The 24,294-nt window shown below is 44.1% G+C and overlaps 1 protein-coding gene across 10 annotated transcripts in view; it reads left to right on the plus strand.

Moving 5' to 3' along the window:
* LOC128622156 (probable E3 ubiquitin-protein ligase HERC1) overlaps window positions 1–24,092 on the plus strand; it is a 63,342-nt gene extending 39,250 nt beyond the window's left edge. For 7 of the 10 annotated variants that reach the window (XM_053648427.1, XM_053648432.1, XM_053648433.1 and 4 more), the window contains 39 exons: window positions 1,298–1,455; window positions 1,828–1,911; window positions 2,001–2,193; window positions 2,295–2,416; window positions 2,724–2,887; window positions 3,353–3,621; window positions 4,277–4,329; window positions 4,453–4,632; window positions 5,076–5,250; window positions 5,341–5,584; window positions 5,751–5,952; window positions 6,102–6,364; window positions 6,584–6,708; window positions 6,821–6,945; window positions 7,039–7,242; window positions 7,918–8,045; window positions 8,129–8,328; window positions 8,914–9,028; window positions 9,280–9,411; window positions 9,507–9,608; window positions 13,320–13,493; window positions 13,617–13,898; window positions 14,105–14,170; window positions 14,704–14,829; window positions 15,108–15,246; window positions 15,420–15,601; window positions 15,821–15,976; window positions 16,211–16,333; window positions 16,579–16,681; window positions 16,876–17,045; window positions 17,146–17,284; window positions 18,189–18,355; window positions 19,115–19,284; window positions 19,490–19,655; window positions 19,875–19,951; window positions 20,114–20,366; window positions 20,630–20,782; window positions 21,004–21,309; window positions 22,719–24,092. In XM_053648427.1, the coding sequence (XP_053504402.1) occupies window positions 1,298–1,455; window positions 1,828–1,911; window positions 2,001–2,193; window positions 2,295–2,416; window positions 2,724–2,887; window positions 3,353–3,621; window positions 4,277–4,329; window positions 4,453–4,632; window positions 5,076–5,250; window positions 5,341–5,584; window positions 5,751–5,952; window positions 6,102–6,364; window positions 6,584–6,708; window positions 6,821–6,945; window positions 7,039–7,242; window positions 7,918–8,045; window positions 8,129–8,328; window positions 8,914–9,028; window positions 9,280–9,411; window positions 9,507–9,608; window positions 13,320–13,493; window positions 13,617–13,898; window positions 14,105–14,170; window positions 14,704–14,829; window positions 15,108–15,246; window positions 15,420–15,601; window positions 15,821–15,976; window positions 16,211–16,333; window positions 16,579–16,681; window positions 16,876–17,045; window positions 17,146–17,284; window positions 18,189–18,355; window positions 19,115–19,284; window positions 19,490–19,655; window positions 19,875–19,951; window positions 20,114–20,366; window positions 20,630–20,782; window positions 21,004–21,309; window positions 22,719–22,904 (6,376 nt within the window). In that variant the 3' untranslated portion in view covers window positions 22,905–24,092. The other 3 variants (XR_008388357.1, XR_008388358.1, XM_053648435.1) reach the window with 3 other exon arrangements.
* The last annotated feature ends 202 nt before the right edge of the window (window positions 24,093–24,294 follow it).

Below are 24,294 nucleotides of genomic sequence, written 5' to 3' on the forward strand. Positions count from 1 at the left end.
GAGGATAAGAGAGCAGGTGAGTGTGTGTGTGTGTGTGTGTGTGTGTGTGTGTTAGGAAAAGCAGACATGCCTGTGTGTTCTCTAACCTCTTTAACCCCAACAGCATGTTTATCTAAACCCTGACATCGGCACATTCTCTGCAGGAGATAAGTGGAAGCAGCGCTCACATTCACAACAGCACAACAATTTATACGTTTTATTACAATTTTTTTATTTAAACGGTGTTATTACATTCATTCAGGTGAAAATGAAATCATTGGTTATATCATTTTTCTGAAAATGAACCCATAAAAACCAAACGCAATAAAGTACCGTACTTTAAAGTACCATGTGATGAAGCGGAGTTACTATCGATTATGTTCCTATAACCGCGTGGCCCACATGTTTTATTCCTCTTATACCAGAGTCATTTTCTGCTATTTATTTCTTTATTCAAATGGTGACATTTTAATTTTGTGGAAAGTCCTTACAGGTTAGTTCCTGTTCTTGCTTACGTTACAGCACATTAAACAAGCAGCAAATATTAGTTAAAAGTAAATACTTTTAACTAATATTTGAAGTGAAATTATATTAAAATCTGCATTGGTGGAGTTTGGAACCTGTTGGTTGAAAATTTTCATTCTGCTAATCGTTTTTACGATAAAATATTAGCAAATGTTACACCTATTCATGATAAACAGAGCCTTGTCCATTCATATAAGCAACATGTGTGCAGTTTTTCCAGCATTCTTATAGTCTGGGAAGTACAGTGACTTGATAGATAAATCGATCATTTACGATTTTTGATTTAGGGTGGAGGAGGCAGGAGAGAGATGGAAGAGAGGCAGGAAAGAGGCAAGAAAGTAGCAGGAGTGAAGCAGAAGAGAGGCATGAAAGAGGCAAGAAAGTAGCAGGAGTGAAACAGAAGAGAGGCAGGAAAGAGGTGTAAGGAAAGAGGGGTAGGTATGAGGCAGGAAAGAAGTGGGAGACAGACAGGAGACAGACAGGAGAGAGACAGATGAGAGACAGGAGAGCGGCAGGAAAGAAGCAGGAGAGGGACAGAAGAGAGACAGGAGAGCGGCAGGAGAGAGACAGAAGCGAGACAGGAGAGTGGCAGGAAAGAAGCAGGAGAGGGACAGAAGAGAGACAGGAGAGCGGCAGGAATGAGGCAGGATAGGGGCTGAAGAGAGGCAGGATTTGTGCTGATGGCTGAATGTGGCCTTTGTGTCAGTGTGACTCATGCTAGCAGCTCTTTTTCTGTCTGTTTGCATGTGTGTGCGTGCGTGCGTGTGTGTGTGTTTGCTTGTGGCCGTTGCAGGCGCATGGTTCTGGCTCGCTTCCCCACACTGGCTGGGCTGGTCCACAGCCCCATGTTGCCCCCGGCAATCAGCCTAGTAGGCTCCGCCCCCTGCACAGGATTCGTCGAGCAGCAGACGAGCTTTCTAGAGCCGTGCGGTCAGACCAGAACCCCTGTGGGTAAGACTCGAGAGGACAGGAGGAGACCAGAACAGAGCATGTTAATATAATCCCACACTACTGTCAGAGGTGCTGTTACAGGAAATGAATCAACACCTCCTGACCAATCACAATCCAGAATTAAACAGCGCCATGTTTTCGGCCGTTAACTTTCCGTTGTTTTTTAAAAAAAAATTTTATTGGATGGATTTCAGTGGTGTGTCACTAATTTATAGTTCACTTTGTGCATGAAGATAACTTCTTTTTAAATTTTGGAATCTAAGCATTTCTGCCACTTGATACTAAGGTATCTATATTTGCATCATTTATTATATTTACATGCTTGAATTTTGATGTTTTTATGAGGTTTTTTCCCCTTCTTTATTTTTTCAGATCCACCACAAATGTTTGTTCCTGTGCGTTTGCTAGAAATGGGCTTTTCTGTGAGACACATCTACAGAGCTATGGAAGCTGCAGGTACGTTTGTTAAAAACTGTTGTTTTGGGGGTTTTTTTCAATTCATTAAAATTTCTTTCAGAAATTTTGACCTTTGACCTCTGCCTCAGGGGTCACGGGTGAGGTGGAGTCGGCTACGGTGGAGGTCCTGGCGAGCTGGATGCTGGAGAATCCTCTGACTGAGGAACAGCAGAGCGGAGAGAGCGTATCAGCAGCCGACGCCACACACACACCCTCCTCAGATGGACCCGAGACCGTACAGTGTCCGGAATCTCCGACGGTACATAGAGAACCCAGCGAGAGGTACACACACACACACACACACAGCTGAAGAACTGAACTGAGAGTTTTACAAATTCCATCATTACATATTCCCTGCATGTGTGTGTGTGCATCCATCGCAGTATGTTAGCCGGCCTGGATCTGGTGGAGAGAGAGAACTTCCTGGACGTCCATCTTACACGGAACCGGCCTCCTCCAGCACGGAGACAGCGCTCGGGTCAGCGTGCTTCCTTCAGGAGATCAGGTGCTGGATCAGTCACCAAGTTATTACCGTATTTTACGGACTATACGCTCCAGAATATTCGAAAAAAACATCAGTATGAACATTACTCATGCGTTACAATTTCTATATTATACTATAAGTGGAACGTTTGTTTATATATATATATATATATATGTATATATGCATATATGTTCAGTATAAATGTCTGTGTAGCACCAGTGTCACCATAATCTAGAGCCTTGGTTCTGCGTTGCTTGGAGTGCGTAGCTATAATAGCCCGACTGATATACATTGCATTTATAACGTCCTGTGATGTTTGTTGTTCCAGACTCGGCATGCGATTGGCCAGAGCGCGCAGACACGCACCCGTTCTCCACCGAGGAGGAGGTGGAGCTGGGCTACATGGATGAACCGTACCAGGAGGAACCTTATGAGGAACTTCTCACTCCTGACTTTATCGCCTCAGAGAGGGACACGCTGTGGATGGTAGAGGTGCTGAGAGAACGTCCGCATTCACACTCACTCACTCAGTACTATAAGAACATTCTAGACTTTTTGTTGAGTGCATTATTTTCTGTTGTGCTTTTATTATTTTACTTTTTCTCATTTTATTTGTCACTGCTTTCCCTCTCTTTTTTATATGAAGTTATTTTGAGGACTGAAACACACCCAAGATGACCATATTTTATAAATGAACCTGAGTCTAAGGTTGCATGATGATGGCTAACATGATAATTATGTTTATTTTGCATTTATTTATTTATTATTTATTTTAGGAACAAAATAGATGAAATGTCGCTTTTTATCATTTTACATCAATAGTGAAATATTTTACAATTTTATAATCATCTATTCAATTAAAATATATAGTAATAGTAATTTTAATGAAAATGTCTATGTTTGTCTCTCTCTGTCTCGCTTCATCTCTGCCTCTCTCTCTCCATCGCTCTCTCTCAGGGAGTAGAGGAGCACACGGAGACCCGTGAGATGGTGGAGTGTGAGCTGTGTAACACTCTGACGCTGCACTTTAATGCCCACATGAAGAGGCACCACCCGGGCTGCGGGCAGAGTGCCGGACGCCGTGGTTACCGTAGTAATGGTGCCTACGTGGACGGCTGGTTCGGAGGAGAGTGCGGCTCGGGGAGTCCGTACTACCTCCTGTGCTCTAGCTGCAGGGAAAAATACCTCAGTGCCAACCTGAGAGCTATGGATAATCAACACCACGGGTGAGCGAGCGGCAGGGGAAACACATCAATATCTCCACATGAGAGAGTTGAATCTGATCTAAAACTTTGCACTCAGTTTAATCCGATGTAAAACTTTGCAGAGTTGAATCTGTTCTAAAACATTATACTGAGAGTTTAATCCGATCTATAACTTTACAGAGTTTAATCTGATCTAAAACATATCATGTGTCGTATAAATGTCCTCGAGATTTGTAATGATATTTTTGTCATAATCCCCAAATTTCTAATCCTAATTCTATTGACTTATTTATTTATGAAGTTTATTTATTCATTAATTCGTTCAAGTATTGCACTTTATTTATTAATTTGTTTGCGTGTTTATTCTTTCATTCATTCTTTTATTCATGTATTTATTTGGTTCATTTTTTCATGCATCGATTTTTTTATTAGATTATTTATTTAATTTATTATTTGGCGTTTTTGTACGTGTCACTCTCTCTCGTTATGACTGGTCTTTGGACTGGAGATTGGACTCACAGACGGGTTTTTTTTTTAATGATAAATAATTTATAGTATTGTACTCTGGAGTGACAAATTTTTGTTCAATAAATGTGACAAAATGCAACGTGAGAAAAACGACTGGAGGAATAAATTCTGATCTAAATGTCATACTAATTCCCCCCCTCCCCCCCAGAACAAGGGGAATGGCGTCTGATCTGATTGGCCAGTTGGACAGCACATCTGATGGTATGTACACTTTTAGTCTTTTTTAGTTTACTTTTTTTAGATACAGCACTGCTTTTCCAATGATGATGATGACAGTATTTATGGGTAAAGTAGCGTGTGCGTGCGTGTATGTGTGTGTTCTAGATGAGTGGGAGCAGCAGGACAGCTCAGACCCGGAGCGTCTGACAGGCTTGGAGGATTTCGGCGTGCTGTTGAGGCCGCTGGGACTCAGTCAGAAGAAGCCGATTCCAGAACCGATCCCATTCACCGAACCTGATCCGCTCGGAGCCCTCAGCACCGCTCACACACACGCGCAGGGCCGAGGTAGCGCGCGCACACACACACACACACACACACTGATCACACTTTTCAAGAGTTTCACAAGCTCATGGTGAAGGAACATCTGATAAAAATAGATTTTAGATCCTTACGAATCCCAATTTATCGTTCTTGTGATCTAGGAATACTTTTGGTTATTATTAAAGCATAATCAGCGATTACTCATAAAAATGAGCCCAAAATCAAATAAAAATACCAGAGAAATGTAAAGTTTTAGCTGTTATTTTCTCTGTGTTGGGTTATCTGTATCATGAAACTTGACAATGCATCAGGAATAAACTACATACAAAACGTTAGCTTAGTTGTTCATATTAGCATATTGGCATCTTGGTTTTACAATTAACTAAAGAAAGAAATAAAATAATCAGTGACAGGGTTGTGTGATAAAGCGTTGCTTTGTACAGTAATATCTGCATGTGTGTGTGTAGGTGTGACGAGTACGGAGCTGAAGCCCGCGGTGGCGTTACTGTCTCTCGGGGAACAGGCCGTGTCTCTGACGGAGTCTCAGCAGAGACTGGAAGCTTTACGTCGAGTCACTTCCACTGCGCAGGTCCTGCTGGGATACAGCATGGTGCTCACGGCCCTGTCCCAAACCGCATCCATGTAAGACGTGTGTGTGTGTGTGTGTGTGTGTATGTGTAAGATGCTCAGACGATGCCTGATGCTTAATTAACGTGTGCGCGCGCCTCTCAGTACTTCAGTGTGCAGTCAGTCCAGCGGATTAGAGGCTCTGGGATTGGCTGATATCCGAATCCTGGTGCGCCTCATGTGTCTGGCTGCGAGCGGGCGTGTCCAGGTGGACCAACAGGACAGGGTGCGCGTCTCAGGGAGCGCCGGCTCAAGCTCCGCCTTCCTGTCTTTTCTCAGTTCTGCTATCGGCAGCTTGGTGTCTCACAGCCCCACAGCATACAGGGAGCTAGTGGACATCTGTACTCAGGTAAAGTCAGCTTAACCAGTGTTTAATCTCACCTCACCTGCTGTGTGGAGTATACACACACACACACACACACACACACACAACACACACACACACACACACACACACTGCACTGAATAGTCTGTAGTAGCGTCGAGTCACGTATATGACATGTCTGCATCGTCAGGATCTGATGGCTGCTGCTACAGGTGTGAATCTGGGAGCAATCTGTGACCCCCAGCAGAAAGGGCGTCTTGGCATGGGGCATGACTCCAGAGAGCTCGCTTTCCCCAACTTCCTGGTTACGCAGAGCCTGGTGTCGCTCCTCACTGAGAAACGGGTTCGGTATCGCTACAGCGCGGAAAGATCCGAGTCCAACGAGGCTAAAGGTGAAGATCACGAACATCACACACACACACACACGAGCAGCTTGGGTGTGGTCATATTATACAGATAAGACACGTTAGACTACTGTTTAGACAACTGGCCACGGTGTCGCTATTGTCCGCTTCGTCACTCCTACGCCTTTCTTTCACAGAGTCGGGCAGCCCCCTTACTCCCGGCCCGTGTCTCTCTCAGGCCACCGTACGCGTCGGATCTCTGGAGCTGGCCAACGCTCTAGCGGCCTGCACCCTCTCCGCCCGCCTCAACAGCGGGCACCGACAGTGGGCGGCTCAGCAGCTGGTGCAGGCGCTGGCAGCGTCGGAGCGAGACAGCTCCGTCAGACCTCAGAGCTACAGCGACACGGCCGGAGACCTGCGACTGTGTCCTCTCAGCAAACTGGAGGCTCACCACAACAGGGTACAAGACCACGTCTTAACACACTCTGTTACAGGAATGTAATCAGCGACAGGAGGCAGGTGGTGCCATGAAGTCACTGTAGATTATTTTCCCTCCCAAAGTGTCTCCTTTTGTATGATGGCAATTTGCCATCGAGTAAAAACATTTTCATTTATTAAAGAACGACATGGATTATTTATTATTTTTTAAACCGTTTATAGTTGCGTTTAATGTTTGTAGGTAACAAGTTGCACGTGGAATGCAGAGCAAGGACTGCTTGCTACGTGCTCACAGGATGGGACAGTGTGTCTGTGGGATATCTCTCCTAATACAGCTGACCAGCTACACACACACACCTGCGGCAGGTAACACGCACGCACACGCGCGTGCGCGCTTGGGTTTGTATTGTATTGTATTGTATTGTATATGTATGATTTGGACCTGCAAATTTATTGCTGTGTGTGTGTGTGTGTGTAGCGAGGCCTCTCCTGGCTCTGAAGCCTCTGTGGGAACTCACCTGCTCTCTCCAGTGATGTGGAGTGCACGAGGAACACTGCTAGCCACCTTCCAGAGCAAACACATCTACATTTGTGCTGTCCGTGGTAAGAACATGCACGCACACACACACACATACACACACACACATGCACAGACAAATAAGCATGTCATGACTCTTGAGTTTCTTTCCATCCCAGGCTCTCAGGTTCACGTGGAGACTCAGGTCTCGTGGGTAACAGCGATGACGTGGGCTCAGAGCTCCACCTTGACCAGTGCAGGTACAGAGAGCTTGCTCGTGGGCCACCTCAACGGCTCCCTCTGCTGGATGGAGGTGATGGAGGATGGTGCAGATGGAGTACGAGTGGAGAGCACGGCGCTGCCTCACTGCCACCGGAGTGAAGGTGAGAATCGTTTCTCGATGTCTTTGGACAGGTAACAGCCACTCTGCTCCATCACACCACCCTGACATGGATTATTTTCCTACAGCAGCATGAGATGGAATGTTTTATTCTGTATATAATCTATATTATAGCAGTCCACTGCACATCAACACTTTATCTGCATTAAATGATCTTATAATATCTTTCTATCTGTTCTTTCTACTTCTATTTCTTCCCTTTCTCTCTCTCTGTCTGTTTCTCTCTTTCCCTTTCTGCCTCTTTCGGTCTCTCCATCCCTGTCTCTCTCTTTTCTGGTGTCTCTCTGCTTCTCATTCTCTCTCTCTCTGTTTCTTTCTCTCTTTCACTCTTTTTCTGTCTGTCTTTCTCTCACCTTCTGTCTTTCTCTTGTTGTCTTTCCCTCTCCTTCTCTCTGTACATCTCTCTTTCTCTCTCTCACTATCCCTCTCCTTCTGTCTGTCACTCCCTTTCTCTCTGTTTCTCTTTCCCTTTCTGTCTTTTTCTCTCTCTCACTTTATCTTCCTCTTTGTCTCTCTGTTTCTTTTCTTTCACTCTTCTCTCTGTCTTTCATTCTCTTTCCCTCCTTTCTGTATCTCTCTCACTGTCCCTCTGCTTCTTTCTGTTTCTTACTCTTTCACTGTCCCTCTGTATCTCTCTCTGTGTCTCTCTCTCTCTCAGCTCCTCGGTGTTTGGCGTGGTTCAGTGCTGATAGACTTTTTGCCGTTGGTTACCCTGACGGGAAAATCCTGCTGGGAGCGGCTCAGAGCTACGACAAGGAGCAGCCGATACTACTCACAGCTTTCCAGGTGCATGAACACACACACACACTCACTTTGTTTCCACTTCTCTAGTCACCCCTCATCATGTTAAACCCTGTGTATTTCGGCAGGAGAGTGTGAACGCTCTGAGGTGGGACCCCACGGGTCACCTGCTGCTGTCGGTGGGCCGCTCGGAGGTGGTGAAGGTCTGGGGACGCTCGGGCGCAGCGTGGCTCGTCCTGCACTCGCTCTACCACACGGGCTTGGTGAACGCCGCGGAGTGGTGTCCTCTACCGGGACACGGGCCAGACCCACGCCTCATGATGGCCATGTGAGTCTTACACTTACACACACACATACACACACACACACACACACACACACACACCCAGAGCTACCTATGGATGCAAAATCTTCATTATCCTTTATTACAATTTTATCTGTGAGGTTTCTGACCAATCAGAATCCAGAATTCAACAGAGCTGCGGTATAATCGGCATGTGGAGAAATTATACTTGATCTGTGCAAATAATATGCATTTGATGGTAAATTGAGCAGTTTATGCATTTATAATTAAAACATGTCCAAATACATGATGCGCTTCATGTGAATATAGTGCATACGATGGACGTTTAAGGTGTGATTGATGTAAATGTGTGTGTTAGGGCTTGGTTTATGATGGTGTTTATTATTATATGGTAAACTGGCCATGTTGTGTGTGTATGATGGAGAATCTCGCTCCAGTGTTTACACGTCCATCCTGTGACTCAAATCTGTTTACAACTTTAAATCGAAAGCTTTAAAAACTGTCGATTCATGTGCGAAACGAAATACTAAAAACATAGCTGAAGACACCTGTTATAAAACCCAGAGAGTTTGTAGTAATCTTTTTTTTTTCTTCCTCCCCTCTTCTCAGCGGATGCCAAAATGGCCTCCTGTACGTGTGGACTGTTCCACAAGGGGGCAGTAGTGTCTCAGTGCCTCATTTCCTCAGTGCCTCCAGCAGTCAGGACAGAAGCGGTGTGGTCAAGGTCAGAGCCTTTCTCCTGTTTCTGTAGCTGCGCCTCGGGCATCAACTTCACTTTCACCACTTTGTATTTATTTATTTATTTATTATATTTTATTTGGATGGAGGACTGAGCTTTCTGTTCACACTGTTGGTGTGTGTTTTTCTATGTCTAGAAACACACACACACACACAGCAATTTCTTTCTCTTAATGAGCATACTTAATTTGGCATCTTTGCTGATTCAAATAAAATAATTTGTGTGTGTGTGTACAGCGAGGCAGTGCTAAGTGTGTGTTCAGACTGAGCGGACACATCACGGCGATAAAGACGCTGTCCTTCTGCCCCAGTGGACTCGCTCTGATCTCAGGAGGAATCGGCGGTCTGATTAATGTCTGGTCTTTGAGGGTGAGTCTCTTCTTTAGACTGAATAACACACAAAGACACACTCTAACACGGACACTTAAAGACTTTCTGCTCCCCCTCCCCCTCCCCCATTTTAGGATGGTTCAGTCCTGCAGACTGTAGTGACGGGGTTGGGCTCGGTCGTCTGTACCACGTGGATCCCGACTGTGGGGGTTGCCGTGTGTTCCGGGAGGTCAAAGGTAACCCTTCTTCCAAAATAACGGTTTTACACTTTTCAGACAGTATGTATGAAGTAAGTTTGCACTATGTATGCTGTATATAAAGTGCCCTCCACTAACATTGGCACCCTTGGTGAATATGAGCAAAGAAGGCTGTGAAAAATTGTCTTTATTGTTTAAACTGTTAAAAAAATATTCACAAAAAATACTCTGCTCTCATGGATATCAAACGACTGCAAACACAACACAGGTTTATCCAAAAAAAGTCTTTGTTAAATATAGGTGTGCAACAATTATTGGCACCCTTTATTCAATACTTTGTGCTACCTCCGTTTGCCAAGATAACAGCTCTGAGTCTTCTCCTATAATGCCTGATGAGGTTGGAGAATACATGGCAAGGGATCTGAGACCATTCCTCCATAAAGAATCTCTCCAGATCCTTCAAAGTTCGAGGTCCACGCTGGTGGACTCTCCTCTTCAGTTCACCCCACAGGTTTTCTATGGGGTTCAGGTCAGGAGACTGGGATGGTCATGGCAGGACCTTGATTTTGTGGTCAGTAAACCATTTTTGTGTTGATTTTGATGTATGTTTTGGATCACTGTCCTGCTGGAAGAGCCAACCACGGCCCATTTGAAGCTTTCTGAAAGAGGCAGTCAGGTTTTCATTTAATATCTGTTTATATTTCATGGAGTCCATGTATCCTAACAAAATGTCCAGGTCCTCTGGCAGAAAACATCCCCAAAGCCAGCACCATATTTAACCGTGGGCATGAGATACTTTTCCATATGGCTATCTCTCTGTGCACCAAAACCACCTCTGGTGTTTATTGCCAAAAAGCTCTATTTTTGTTTCATCTGACCATAGAACCCGATCCCATTTGAAGTACCAGTAGTGTCTGGCAAACTGAAGATGCTTGAGTTAGTTTTTCGATGAGAGTAGAGGGTTTTTTCTTGAAACCTTTCCAAACAACGTGTGGTGATGTAGGTGACTTCGAATTGTGGTTTTGGAGACTTTCTGACCCCAAGATGCAACTAACTTCTGCAATTCTCCAGCGGTGATTCTTGGAGATTTTTTGGCCACTCGAACCATTTCTTCACAGTGTGTTGAGACACTATAGACACGTGTCCAATTCCAGGTTGATCCATAACATTTCCAGTTGACTGGAGCTGCAACAACTAATCGATAAAATCGATAATAATGGATTATAAAAATCATTGTCGACGAATCTCATTATGGATTAGTTATTGGATTAATCATTATGGATTAGTTGGTCTGCACATGGCACGGAGGAGATTTACTCATTACGTTACTTCTATTCAGAAAACACACTTCAGAGAGAAAATACTAAAGTTGTGTCCCAAATTAAGTACTATACACTTCCACTATGCACTCTGCACTACCGTCTAGTGTGTGGATTTTAGAAAGTTAATATCATCTCAAATATAACACTAACGTTTTGTTTTTTTTACTAACCGGAAGTATAAGCCACAACGGCACATGTCGTCATACACACCCTAACATTAGCAAACACCCAGAGTCACCGATAATGACTTTCTTCAGTTTACTTTCTGTCAGCGTTACCTTTTATTCCCAACATGACCTCAGTCACCAACAGACGGAGGCGAAATCGTCACGAGACTGAGGAAGAAAGTCCTCTAAGGCAGGAGGGCATTTTATATTAAACACCGCGGAAATCAAACAGTGATGCACGAGCACAAACTTATGATTATATCCAAAATGCTCCACTGTGTGTAAGGGGCAGGGGAAACTGGTGAGAGCTGCTTAAAAGGTTTAGTTTAATTTAAGTTTATTGTCATTATATGTTGTATTTGCGCGCTTGCAGTGTAAATTCTGTTGTTTATTATAACGTAAGTGATGTGTTAGTAATGAGGCCGCGTTGCTCCTCACGCGCTGTGTAGACGCGCTGATACAGAGCGGGAGCGTGAGTAAGATCTGTAATGTCTAATTAAAACACTATGATCAAAAGTAAACACAAGTAAAATAATATTCCTAAATGGAGCGAGCAACAAACACAGTGAAGGGGCAGTGAAAGGGAGTTTTTATTATTAATGTAGGACTGTAGTTTAATTTGTTGCTTTTTGTGCATCCATAAAAATAATGCATAAATACTATAGAATAAATGTTATATATATATATCACTTCCATATCTAAAATTTATTTTATAGTATTTATGCATCATTTTTATGGATGCACAAAAAGCAACGAATTAAACTACAGCAACCATGTTTTTTTCTGCCAGGCGCCAGTGGCCACCATTACCCACAAACAAAATTTAAAAACAAATTAAATAGGAATTACGATACGTCTTGTTGTGTTAGGCTACTGAACTCTCATCTCCTCTTGCGCCTGCGTCTACCTGCCCTATCGCGTGCACTCCTGTATGGTATCCAATAAATAAACTCTGCACTCTTGTCCTGCAGGGGTTGAAGCGTCGGCTGTATAGATGAACAGAAACAGGTTTAACGTCACATTTATCGGGTTAAAAAGTTGGAAGTGTAAACTTTATTAAAGGTGTTTAATTTAGTTTAATGTGGGTTAGTTTGTTGGAATTTGAATTTATCCGTTATATGTAGGCTAGCTAACTGCGTAGTTAACTAACTTTATCCAGCTGACAAGAAAACGAAATGTGCAAACGAAAAATATCAGACTTTTTCTCATTCCCTGCCCGTCCAAACGCTGCCTCCTCTACATCAGATGCCAACGATGTTGAGACCAACTCGACCAGTGAAAGTTCTCAAGTGACATTTGAGTCATCCCAGCCCGTTTCAATCGGTGTGCAATCTTTTACACATGATGACAGCCAAGCGCAGCGAGTCGAGTCTTCTTCTCCCGTCCCGACAAGACAGTTTAAATCAGCTTGGCTATGTTATGATGATGGGAAAATGTACTGCACCTTTTGTGCTAAAGCAGGACAAGATATTGCTGGTAAAACAGATTATAGATTATAGGAAATAGATTTTTTTTTTGCCTGGAGCCCTGAAAGGGTACTGAAAGTTTTCCCCGCCTCCATCCGATTAATTGAAAAAATAATCGGCCAACTAACCGATTAAATAATTGTTAGTTGCAGCCCTACAGTTGACTAGAACTTATTATTGCCCTGATGGTGGAAATGGACATTTTCAGTGCTTGTGCTATTTTCTTATAGACACTTTCTATTTTGTGAAGCTCAACAACCTTTTGCTGCACATCACAGCTATAGTCCTTGCTCTTACCCATTGTTCTGAATGACTAAGGGAATTTGGCCTGTCTTACATCATATTTATACCCCTGTGAAACAAGAAGTCATGGTTGAACAATTTCCTGTTCCTAGTCACCCAGATGTACTAAAAGAAATAAATAATAAAATGTCAGTAAGATATCAGTGGGAATATACTTCAAATATATTTTTCTCATATGAATTCATAGGGGTGTCAATAATTGTTGCACACCTATATTTAACAAAGATTTTTTTTTTTTGGATAAACCTGGGTTTTGTTTGCAGTTGTTTGATATCCATGAGAGCAGAGTATTTTTGTGATTTTTCTTTTTTAAACAAAAGATCAAATGTTTAAACAATAAAGACAAATTTTTCACAGACTTCTTTGCTCATATTTACCAAGGGTGCCAATATTAGTGGAGGGGGCTGGCTGTATGCTGTAAGTATGCAGTATGTACAAGTATTTATTATGATCAGTATATTAGTAGCCGATTTATTTCCTGTTTCCCGGCAGGACATCTTGCTGATTCGCTGCAGTCCGGACTGGATCTCCCAGAACCACGTCCTAGCATCATGTCGCACCGTGCTCCGTTCTCAGGGAATCCAGGGTTTGAGTCGAGCTCCCTGCATGGCCGTCTTCCTCGAGCGCCTCCCGCTTCTGCTGCAGGAGCAGTACAACTACGAGAGGGTGAGAAAAATAACAACAACAACAACAACAACAACAACAATATCCACCTCCCTCACTTCTGATGATTCATCTGGCACGGATTGCGAAATGGCTGCGTATTGAGAAATCTGTGTTTCCTCTCAGAGTCACGTGACGGCTGGAGATCAGCTGGTCCACAGCAGTTTCCTGCAGAGCCTGTCCTCTCTGGCCGTGGGTCTGAACCTGGAACAGCTTCTGAGCCGCGAGCCCGTTCCTCCGCACCACGACCCCACCGTCACCTCCACGCGCTCCGAGTGGAGCTGGCTCTCCACCTTCTCCACTACAGTGAAGAGCGCCGAGGCCTTCGCCCGCTCCACCTCCCTCCCCAAAGAGTTCACTGTGCCTGAGTTTCAGCAGAACGGAGACATGGCCACTTCTAGAGCACTGGTGAGTCAGTCATCCTGAAAGGAAGGAGTAGAAGAGAGTGAAGGGTAAACTCTTACACTGGAGACTCCTTCCATAAACAAGGACCTACAGAAACCTGTGAAAGAGCTGTTACTATAGAAACGATAAGGTAGTGAAGTGTGATTAGTGTGTTTTTGTGTTTCGCTCTGTGGGCTCCTCTGACCCGGTTTGGCGTTTTTGATTTGCAGGATAACAGTAAGTGGAGCTTTATGATGGATGAGCAGCTCATGTCGTGGGCCACTAGCAGACCCGAGGTAAGTGTGCGTGTGTGTTTTGTCTCATTCATCATTGTCAGCTCCAGAAAGCGTGTGCTCAGTCAAGGTCAGCTCTGTAGCAGCTCTCAATCACTTAACGCTCTTGTGTTCCTGTTGACAGAAAAAAACAAAAACCCTAAACATTCAGGGCAACCTGGTTTATCTGAAACTTCCTATTCTTTATTTTTTAGTGAATAAAAATTGCACCAAGTGCAAAGACTCAAACTGTGAGCACTTCTTTAACGGCCCTCAGTTCTGGGAGTTTCTCTCCCATCCATCACCACCGTAGACATTTTAGAAAATTCTTATGAATATACGACAAATATACCTGTGTCATTTCATTTATCAACCTGCTAAAGTACAGTAAAAGTTTCTCAAAATGAAAACAACAGTTTATTAAATCGATATTGATATGAACCCTATGAACGCTTCCTAAACAAGTAAGATGCAGGGGGTAGTGAGAGTACTTCACAGACTACACTATAACAATTACTACATCATATCCAATGAATATCGTGTGTGTGTGTACGCAGGACTGGCAGCAGGGTGGGAAGAGTGAGGTGTATCTGTGGGGTAATGGAAGACACGGGCAGCTTGCCGAAGCTGGAACCAATGTTTCTGTGCCCACTCTCGCCCCCTCCCTCTCTCAGACACAGCAGGTATGACACACACACACACACACACACATACACACACACACACATCTATGCTTTGATAACCTATACCACAGACAAGAGACAGAGATGGACAGAGAGAGAGAGAGAGAGAGAGAGAGAGAGAGTGACAGACATGGAGAGAGAGAGAAACAGATTAAGAGGATTTTTTGGTGTTTATTCTAAAATTCCTGTATCGCATAAAACTAAACATTTCCTTGTACAATATCTGTAGCACTTTTTTGTGTACATTCTGCTGAAAGTAGTGTGTGTGTGTGTGTCAGGTGGTGTGTGGACAGAACTGCACGTTCCTGGTCCAGTCGAGCGGCGCCGTGTTGGCGGTAGGAGAGGGCAGCTACGGCCGGCTGGGGCAGGGCAACTCTGATGACCTGTACACACCTACACTCATCTCTGCACTACAGGGTAACACACACACCTCCTACACAAACACCTTATACGCATAACTACAGACCTTCCAGCCTTCACTCGGTTTGAGTAGCAGCTCCGCGAGCCAATCAGCATGTGAATCTGGAATGATTAACCATTATTTAGGTGTGTTGAACTCTCTGATATTAACTGACCCCTCCCCCCTCCAGGTTACGTAGTCACTCAGCTGGTGACGTCGTACGGTTCGGACGGCCATTCTCTGGCACTGACCGAGACGGGTGAGGTGTTCAGCTGGGGCGATGGGGACTACGGGAAACTGGGTCACGGCAACACCGAGCGTCAGAGACGACCCAAACAGATCGAGGCTCTGCAGGGGGAGGAGGTGGTGCAGGTGAGCATGCGCGTACACATCCACGTCCTTGAACATGCGTTAACGTGCCATGCAAGACGTTCGTCCGTGAATATGTTTTTTTTTGTTTTTTTGTTTTTTAAATAACTTCTTTCGTTCACAGAAATACAAAAGCACTTTGTGTTCCATAAAAATGGAACACCTTTTGTTCATGAAAAGATTTTCCTTTGAAACTGTTCTCACGTCCCATGCTGCATGTAGCTGGCGTGTGGTTTCAAACACTCGGCCTTGGTCACGGCAAACGGGAAACTCTTCACGTTCGGCAGCGGAGATTCGGGGCGCCTGGGTCAAAGGTCGACCTCCAACAAGATGGTGCCGGAGAGGGTCACGGCACTCGATGGCCACCACATCGGACAGGCAAGTAGCTGTAGTGACTATCGGGAGATTATTATTATTCCTCAGAGCTGGTTTATATTAATGCGCTCCTTCTAATACGGTATGGTTTCCATAGTAACAGCTCAATTAATATTCACGGAAGGAGTCTCCAGCGGTGAAGGAAGAGGGGAGGAGCTTACGCTTTGTAAATGCTAGATCGTGCAAGCTCACACAGACTTACAGCGAGAAGTGTGTTTCCTGTGTTCCTGTGCTCAGGTGTCGTGCGGTATCAATCACACGCTGGCTCTTTCGTCGGACGGGATGACTCTCTGGGCGTTCGGTGACGGGGATTATGGGAAACTCGGTACAGGACCCTGTACGGTCAAGTGCTATCCCCAGGTACTGCTTATAATCGTATTTTATCACCCGGGGAACAGCCCTGCTCGTTAGCCTAACATAATAATTGTAATAAACTGGCTGATTATTACCGGTCCGTATGGCATGGTTCCAGGTGCAGGCCAATTTATTTATTGCATGCTAATTATCTGTTTCTCGGACAATAGACACAAGCAGGGGATTGTTTTTTATAATAAAATACGATCCATGAGTGATGCAGCAGTCTTGCGTGTGCTGTTTTTCGACAGAAAGTGGAGACGTTGTGTAATAAAGGTGTGAAGAAGGTCGGGTGTGGAACTCACTTTTCGGTGGTGCTGGCCAATGACGGACACGTGTACACGTTCGGGCAAGGTATAAAATTTTTTAAAAATGGCTGCAATCATAAGGGGGTCCAAGCACTGTTTCAGAGTAGTATTGAAATTTTATTTTATAGAATTTTATAGAAATTTATATATATATATATATATATATATATATATATATATATAAAAATATGAAAAAAATAATTTCCATAGTAACGTTATTGCATGTGTTTGTGATTTCAGAGCGTCTGATCGGGCTTCCCGACTCCATGCTGAAGAACCACAACCGGCCTCAGGTAGTTCCCGCTCTGGAGGGAGTGTTCATCGAGGACATTGCTGTGGGATGCGAACACATCCTCGCTCTCTCCAACACCGGGGATGTGTATGCCTGGGGGTGCAACTGTGAGGCTCAGGTACAGAAACACACACACACACACACACCTGTATGTCACACAGGCACGTATACACATATACACTCCTCCATCGTAACAGAGTCTCTGTGTGTGTGTACAGTTGGGTCTTGGTCACTCAAGTCCAGTGAAGGAACCCACTCTGGTCACGGTTCTACAAGGCAAAAACATCAAACAGATCTCGGCTGGTCGATGCCACAGCGCTGCGTGGACAACGCCACCCTCGTTATCCAGGGGCTCAGGTACGCGCGCGCGCGCACGCACACATTTCTGCAGTCCAGCACTGATTACAAACAAAATAACACACAATCACGTGTGTGGCAGTTTTCGTGCTTGTTATATGTGCTTTTCGCATTAACGTTGCTACTGAAGCTAAAGGAAGGTTACGGAAAGGTCCACTAGTATCCACATAGTGCTAAAATAACTCCGAAAATCCATTGAAGCATTCACATAGTGTTGAGACACAATTCGTTAGATGTGGAGATTTTTCAAGGTTTTAGCATTAAACACCGCTATATAACGACTTATTCGTACGAACAGACTTGCAGACGAATATTTACCAGACCTGACAGAGGGTTAACATCAGAATTGTAGCTTTAAGTAAGAAAGAATATTCTGTGCTCAAGTATAGCAACACTAACGGGATAAAACTAACAAACTAGACCACACTTGTGCCAGTTTAGATGCAGCACAAATAAAGGGAAATAAAAAATAATATATATATATTTTTTAAAATGCCTCGTACGTTAACTTACCTCAAGGTTAAAAAGTAAATCGGGTAAATAGCGAATAAAAAGAATAGTAGGAAAATGATAATGGTGTCTAATTAACAGAGACTTATCAACTACTGCCAACATTGTTGCTTGTGGGCGTGGCCTGTGCTGCATTTTTATTTTAGTTCCAATGAGAAATCGCAGTAGCCGAAACGTTTAGCCTACGTTTAGCAGAATCAATCGTTTGGATTTGTCGCTTTGGTACGTCGTACCTAATTGCATAGAATCTTAATTAAAATGTAGAAATCTTGGCTCTGTGTCATGGCAGTATGTAGAAAATAAACTCGTCGTGTTTTTGCTCGTTATCCTGATTGTAGGGTTACACGTAGTACTGCTTTATAGTTCTTACACACACACACACTTGTGTGTGCAGGTTCAGCAGGACTACAGCTCGGTTTGCCTCAGAACGTTCCTCCGCAGTACAACACCCTGAAGGACTGCACTCCCAAAGAGCTCAGCGCTCGGTTACGAGTCCTCTACCACTTCTCTGACCTCATGTACAAGTCCTGGAGACTGCTCAACCTGGACGCTTGCAATCAGGTGTGTCTCTCTCTCAAACACACACACACACACACATACCACAGCTAGAACAGATGAAGCATCATGATCTTATACAGTAGATCTAGCTGAACAAAAACATAATGGAAAGTCCATTTTTAGCGTTTCTATATTGTAAAGATCTGAGCTGGGCCATATGTACAGGGTAATCCACGGCTAGGTGTGCGTTACGCGGTTGTAATGCACAACGTGGAGGCAAAGAAGCACCCGCTGCGAAGCGGAGCACATTAAAACCGTGTAGCGCACACCTATTAAGCAGGATTATCCCGCTTAACTAATCTGCACTGACGAGTTAAAGCAGTCACTGATATTTGCAGCGCAGAATTTGACTGAAAGGATAAAAATAATGGTAATTTTCGATAGTTATTGTATATACGGGTCGTTAGATGTAGAATTGTGACCACTCTAAATCATACACAGAGATAAAGTAGTGACTTATAATAAATAGTTATTAGAGAGAGAAAACTGTATGCGTATGTTACTATGATTACAATTGTTTACAGGCAGCATGTTAATTTAGAACGGTGATTAAACTGACTGGAACTACCTGTGTGCATGAACGCACACCTTCCTGCCAATCAGAATCGAGTATTCAGACAGACCATGGTATGAGACCAAAATATACCACAATAGAGCGCCATTTTGTTCTCTCTGTTTTAGCTTTAAGCACCACGTTAAGCATGTGGAGCGTTTGTTCTTCGACATCCGAGCGTGAGTAACCCTGCTGCTCTCTGCGTCCAGGTCTCTTCCTCACGCTACAGCTCGGGCACGGCGGCCATAGTGCACGGTCATATCCGAGGCCTTCTGTCGCCCAAAGTGAATACTCTGCCGCTGGTGCGCTCCATCGGCCGGACCATGACCCAGGGCAAGACGTACGGGCCGCAGATCACTGTCAAGAGAATCTCCAGCAGGTACACACACTCACTCCGAGCGGTTTTTATTCACTTATAATGATGCTTATTATTCCAAAATACGGTGATAAAGTTTGGAAAAATGAAACAACGCACATATTAAACGACAAGCAAATCCTTTCCTCGGTTTCCTACGAGGAGTAAGAATTATTTTCCAAATAATGAATGGTTTGTAATCTAATCTATGTTCTCACTCTGTCCACAGGGGGCGCACCAGTAAGCCCATTTTTGTGCAGATAGCGAAGCAGGTGGTGAACGTGAACCCGACAGAGCTGCGCCTGCCCTCTAGAGCCTGGAAGGTGAAGCTGGTGGGAGAAGGAGCCGACGATGCGGGCGGAGTGTTCGACGACACGGTCACCGAGATGTGCCAGGTCATTCTCCACATTATTCTTTACTGCTGTACGACAGGGATAACGGCGTATTGTATCCGTTTATTAGTCATAACATGATCAACTTCAGAGTGGTAACAGGAAGTCTTCACTTCATCACACCACCCCGGTGTTGATTATTTTCCTATAACAGCACAACATGGAGTGTGTTACTCCCCTTACTTACTTACTTATCTCTTAGTTATTATCTCTCTTTCTCAGGAGTTGCAGTCTGGAGTGGTGGATTTACTCATTCGCACTCCCAACAGTTCTGCAGATGTGGGCAGTAATACAGATAGGTAACACAAACACACACACACACACACACACATCTGTAACTGCGTCTGTGTCCGGATTCCTGTTACCGTACGCCTGCAACAGGCCTTGTACCATTTCCTTTTAGCAGACCTATGATTACCCATGATGCTCTTAAAACAAGCAAGCATTTGCGTGTGTCTCAGGTTCCTCCTGAACCCGGCGGCCGCCTCCGATGAGCACATGCTGCAGTTCCGGTTCCTGGGCATCCTGATGGCCGTGGCCGTTCGCACGAAGAAGCCCCTGGACCTGCACCTGGCTCCGTGGGTGTGGAAACAGCTGTGCGCCATCCCTCTGGGCGGAGCCGACCTGGAGGAAGTGGACCTCCTCACACACCGCTCGCTTCAGGACATCCTGAACCCTGACCACAGCAGCATCAACGAGGACAACTTCACTGTGGTGAGACGCTGGGCTAATTTTAGAGCCAGGCTTGTTTAGCTGATTTGAAATTGGGGGGGGGGGGTTTGTTTTTTTACATTTAACTCATTTTTATGATTAGTTTCTTATTATTAGATGGTTTTTTCCCCATATTCTTCTGGCAAAATTTTAAGTGGGTGGAGCTATACATGTCCCTATTAACGTGAACACTAAATTTAATTTTTTTGGAGAGTACTCACATACAGGAATGCCTTTAAAGGTAATACTGGATTTCCTCTCTGCAGATGATTCCTCTGGACTCGTTCGTGGCCCACAGTGCGGACGGGAAGCTGGTGCCGGTGGTCCCCGGTGGCCATAACCTCCCGCTAACCTTCTCCAACAGGGCGGAGTACGTGGAGCGAGCGCTGGAGTATCGACTACACGAAATGGACAGACAGGTAAAGTGCAGGAGAATAACAAACAGCTTGGCACAGTGCGACTCGGTCCACTTTCCTGCCACACGCTGAGTTAACACGGCAGGTAATAAACACTTCATGAGCTGAGTCAGGTGAAAATGAGCTGTAGCATTACCGTGCTAGCAAGCATTTTGGAAATATCTCAAACCTGAGCTAATGTTTACTCCAGTGTATATCTGTAACACTGATTGTGTGTGTGTTAGGTTTCTGCGGTGAGGGACGGCATGTCCTCCATCATCCCCGTGCCGTTACTCTCACTTCTCACGGCGCGTCAGTTGGAGCAGCTCGTCTGCGGCATGCCCGAGGTCTCTGTAGAGATGCTGAAGAAGGTGGTGCGCTACCGCGACATAACTGCCAACCACCAGCTGATTGGCTGGCTCTGGCAAAGCCTGGAGGAGTTCACCAATGAGGAGCGAGTCCTCTTCTTGCGCTTCGTGTCCGGACGCTCCAGGCTGCCGTCCAACCCGGCCGACATCATGCAAAAGTTTCAGATCATCAAAGTGGACCGGGTGAGTGCGTTTGTTTGTTTGTCAACATGCAGAAGTTTTGACTCTAAAGATATAGATTAAGCCTAAGTGGGGGTTAGTAAGGGCCAGGAGTAAAGTAATTATGATTTAACCTTCTGCAACAGGTTTAGAGGCATTACTAATGTAGTGTACGTTACTAATCTCAAACTAGATTTCAAGCTTTCTGAACTTACATTAAGATGGGTTGGGGATTAGCAGGGTTTTCTGGCCTTAAATGACCAATATCCAACTAGATTTAGTGTGGGTACAGAAAAATCCCACTAGTACTAATGCAAGTACAGAAAACCTTACCCATCCCCAGCTAAGCTTAAGGTGAGTCTGGAAAACTCAACTAATCCCTAAACAGACTTGCCTTTAGAAAATTCTAAACCTAGTTTTAGGGATTAGTAGTTTTGTGGACTCACATTTAACCTAGTTGGGGCTTAGTAATACAAGTTCAGAAGAGGACTCATCACTAATGAGGCTTTATGTGAATCCAGCAATATCCTACTAATCCCTAAGAAGACTTAGTGTCTGTAAAGAAACTGTACTAAACCCCAACTATGCTGAATATACATCCAGGAAAAAAAAAGTCATACTAACCCCCTGTGCTTACTCTCCATTCAGAAAACCATACTAACCACAAACTAAAGATTAATCCATGTGCAGGAAAGCTACTAATATCCAACCAACTTTTATGTGAGTCCAGAAGATCCCTAGCAAGACTTAACACAGGTCCAGAAAACCCTACTAGTCCCCAAGTCACCTTAGTTTGTATTCAGAAAACTCTGCTAATGTCCAGGTAGAGTTATGGACTCACAATAAGCACATTTGGGGATTAGTACATTTGTTATATTTTGATTGATTAATCTTGGTTTGAAGTTACTGTGGTTTTCTGAAATTAGATTAAACACATTTGGGGGATAGTACAATTTTCTGGACACAGAATAAGCCGAATTGGGGGTTGGCGGAATTTTCCGGACTTACGTGTAAGCTAGTGGTGGATTAGTACAGTTTCCTATACTCATATTAAGTCTTTTTAGGGATTAGTAGGATATTGCTGGATTCATATCAAGCCTCATTAGTGCTAAGTAGTCTTCTGAACCTATATTACTAAGCCCCAACTAGGTTAAATGCGAGTCCACAAAACTCTATTAATCCCTAAAAATAGGTTAACCTCTAGTAATCCCATACTAGTCAAAGTAAATCCAGAAAACTACTAATCCCTAATTAGGCACAATGTGAATCCAGAAATATCCTACCAATCCCCAACCTAGTTTTAGAATTTTCTTAAGTCTATTTAGTGGAGATTTCTGGATTAGTTTAGGGGTTTAGGGATTAGGAGCTTTCCTGCAGGTGGATTAAGCATCATTGGGGTTACTAGCATCCTCTTGGTTTATTTTCCCCTGCAGCCCATGAACGGTCTCCCCACAGCCCAGACGTGTTTCTTCCAGCTGCGTCTCCCTCCCTACACCAGTCAGGCCGTGCTCTCCGAGCGTCTGCGCTACTCCATCCACAACTGCCCCTCCATAGACATGGACAACTACATGCTGTCCCGCAACACGGAACCGGCGGACGGCTCAGACACTGAATACTGATGCGTCCCTCTCATCATGGACTCTGTTACATAGAGAGGAAAAGGAAAAGCACTAAACCAGCTCGGTCTGGGCTTTTGTTTATTTTTTTTTAATTCCTCCGGTCAATGTTCTTCCTTACTGGTGCAATACAGAAACCTCTAACTCCAGTGGTGCAGGCCGAGAGTGCCGAAGCGATCCATGACTCAGTTATGGGTAAAGAAGTGTTAGAACTTCTCTTTAAACTTAAAGGAGCAGTTTGTAAAAATGTAAGCGTGTTCGTAGCCCTCATCGTTTTAAAGACATGCCGTGAGTCACAACATCGTCACACACTGGGCCTGGATAGTTTTGTTATTCAAGAATGTTTTAGACGTGTGTATTTTTCCAGAACAAGAAGTTAGCTCCGCCCCCAGCCGAAAACACGAGACGTATAACTTTAGTCTAGGTCGACGTGAAAAGCATGTCTGTTTTTAACTGCAGTTCGAAGGCTCAGAAAATTACAAACTGCTTCTTTAAAACGAAAAGAAAAAAACAAAAATAACTGTAAAAGATATTTGCTACTAAACGCATTAAAATGCTAGCAACGGTTCCAAACGACTCGAGCTGGGAAAACACTAACGAGGCATCGGGCAGCTTCTTAATCCCGGTTTATAAATTTATTACGTATTTATTGATAACCTGCTGTACATCACGGAGGACGCACCGAGACTCTAATTAACGCTCCTCAATACATTTTATCTTGAATGTAATACTTGCAAAATGCCATGCACATTATGCACTCAGATTTTTATTTGCCAAATAGTGTACTCCATTATAGAGCTGTGGATGGAATTTGAGGTGGTTTTATTTTGTTTGTGAATACATGTGGAAATCCATAGCGTGCTGTGATTTATTTTTTTTCTCCTTCAGGAAGACGTGTGAGTCGGCTCACAAGTTCAGCTCAGCTTTAGGTCAGTGAGTTCGGACTTAGTTTAGAGGACGGAAAGTCTCCTCTGCTTCTACACGGAGAATCCAGTTACTACTGTGTGTGTGTTGTGGTTTACATTAACGCTAATTTATTTGGTTTGTTTTGTAAAGAGAGCGAGACGGTGGTTGTGCTCAGTGAGATGTTTGCACTTCAGACCTATATGCATTGTTCTTGAATATGTAAAAAAACAAAAAAACAAACAAAAAAAAAACAACTGAATATTAAAATGATTTAGAGCTGCTCCAGTACTTAGTCCTTCTTTTTTTTTTCGTAACCCAATACCAGTGGTTCTGAGATACAAATCCCAATCCTTTATCATATTAGGAAGAATCATGTTTTCTGCATTTATAACACTTTCTCTAAAACTGACCATGCCTACTCCTCTAAATCTAACACATACACAGGCCACACCCCCTTGTCTATAACTGACACATGCCAAAGCCACAC

This window comes from Ictalurus furcatus, chromosome 18 (assembly GCF_023375685.1).
Source record: "Ictalurus furcatus strain D&B chromosome 18, Billie_1.0, whole genome shotgun sequence".
NCBI lineage: Eukaryota > Metazoa > Chordata > Actinopteri > Siluriformes > Ictaluridae > Ictalurus > Ictalurus furcatus.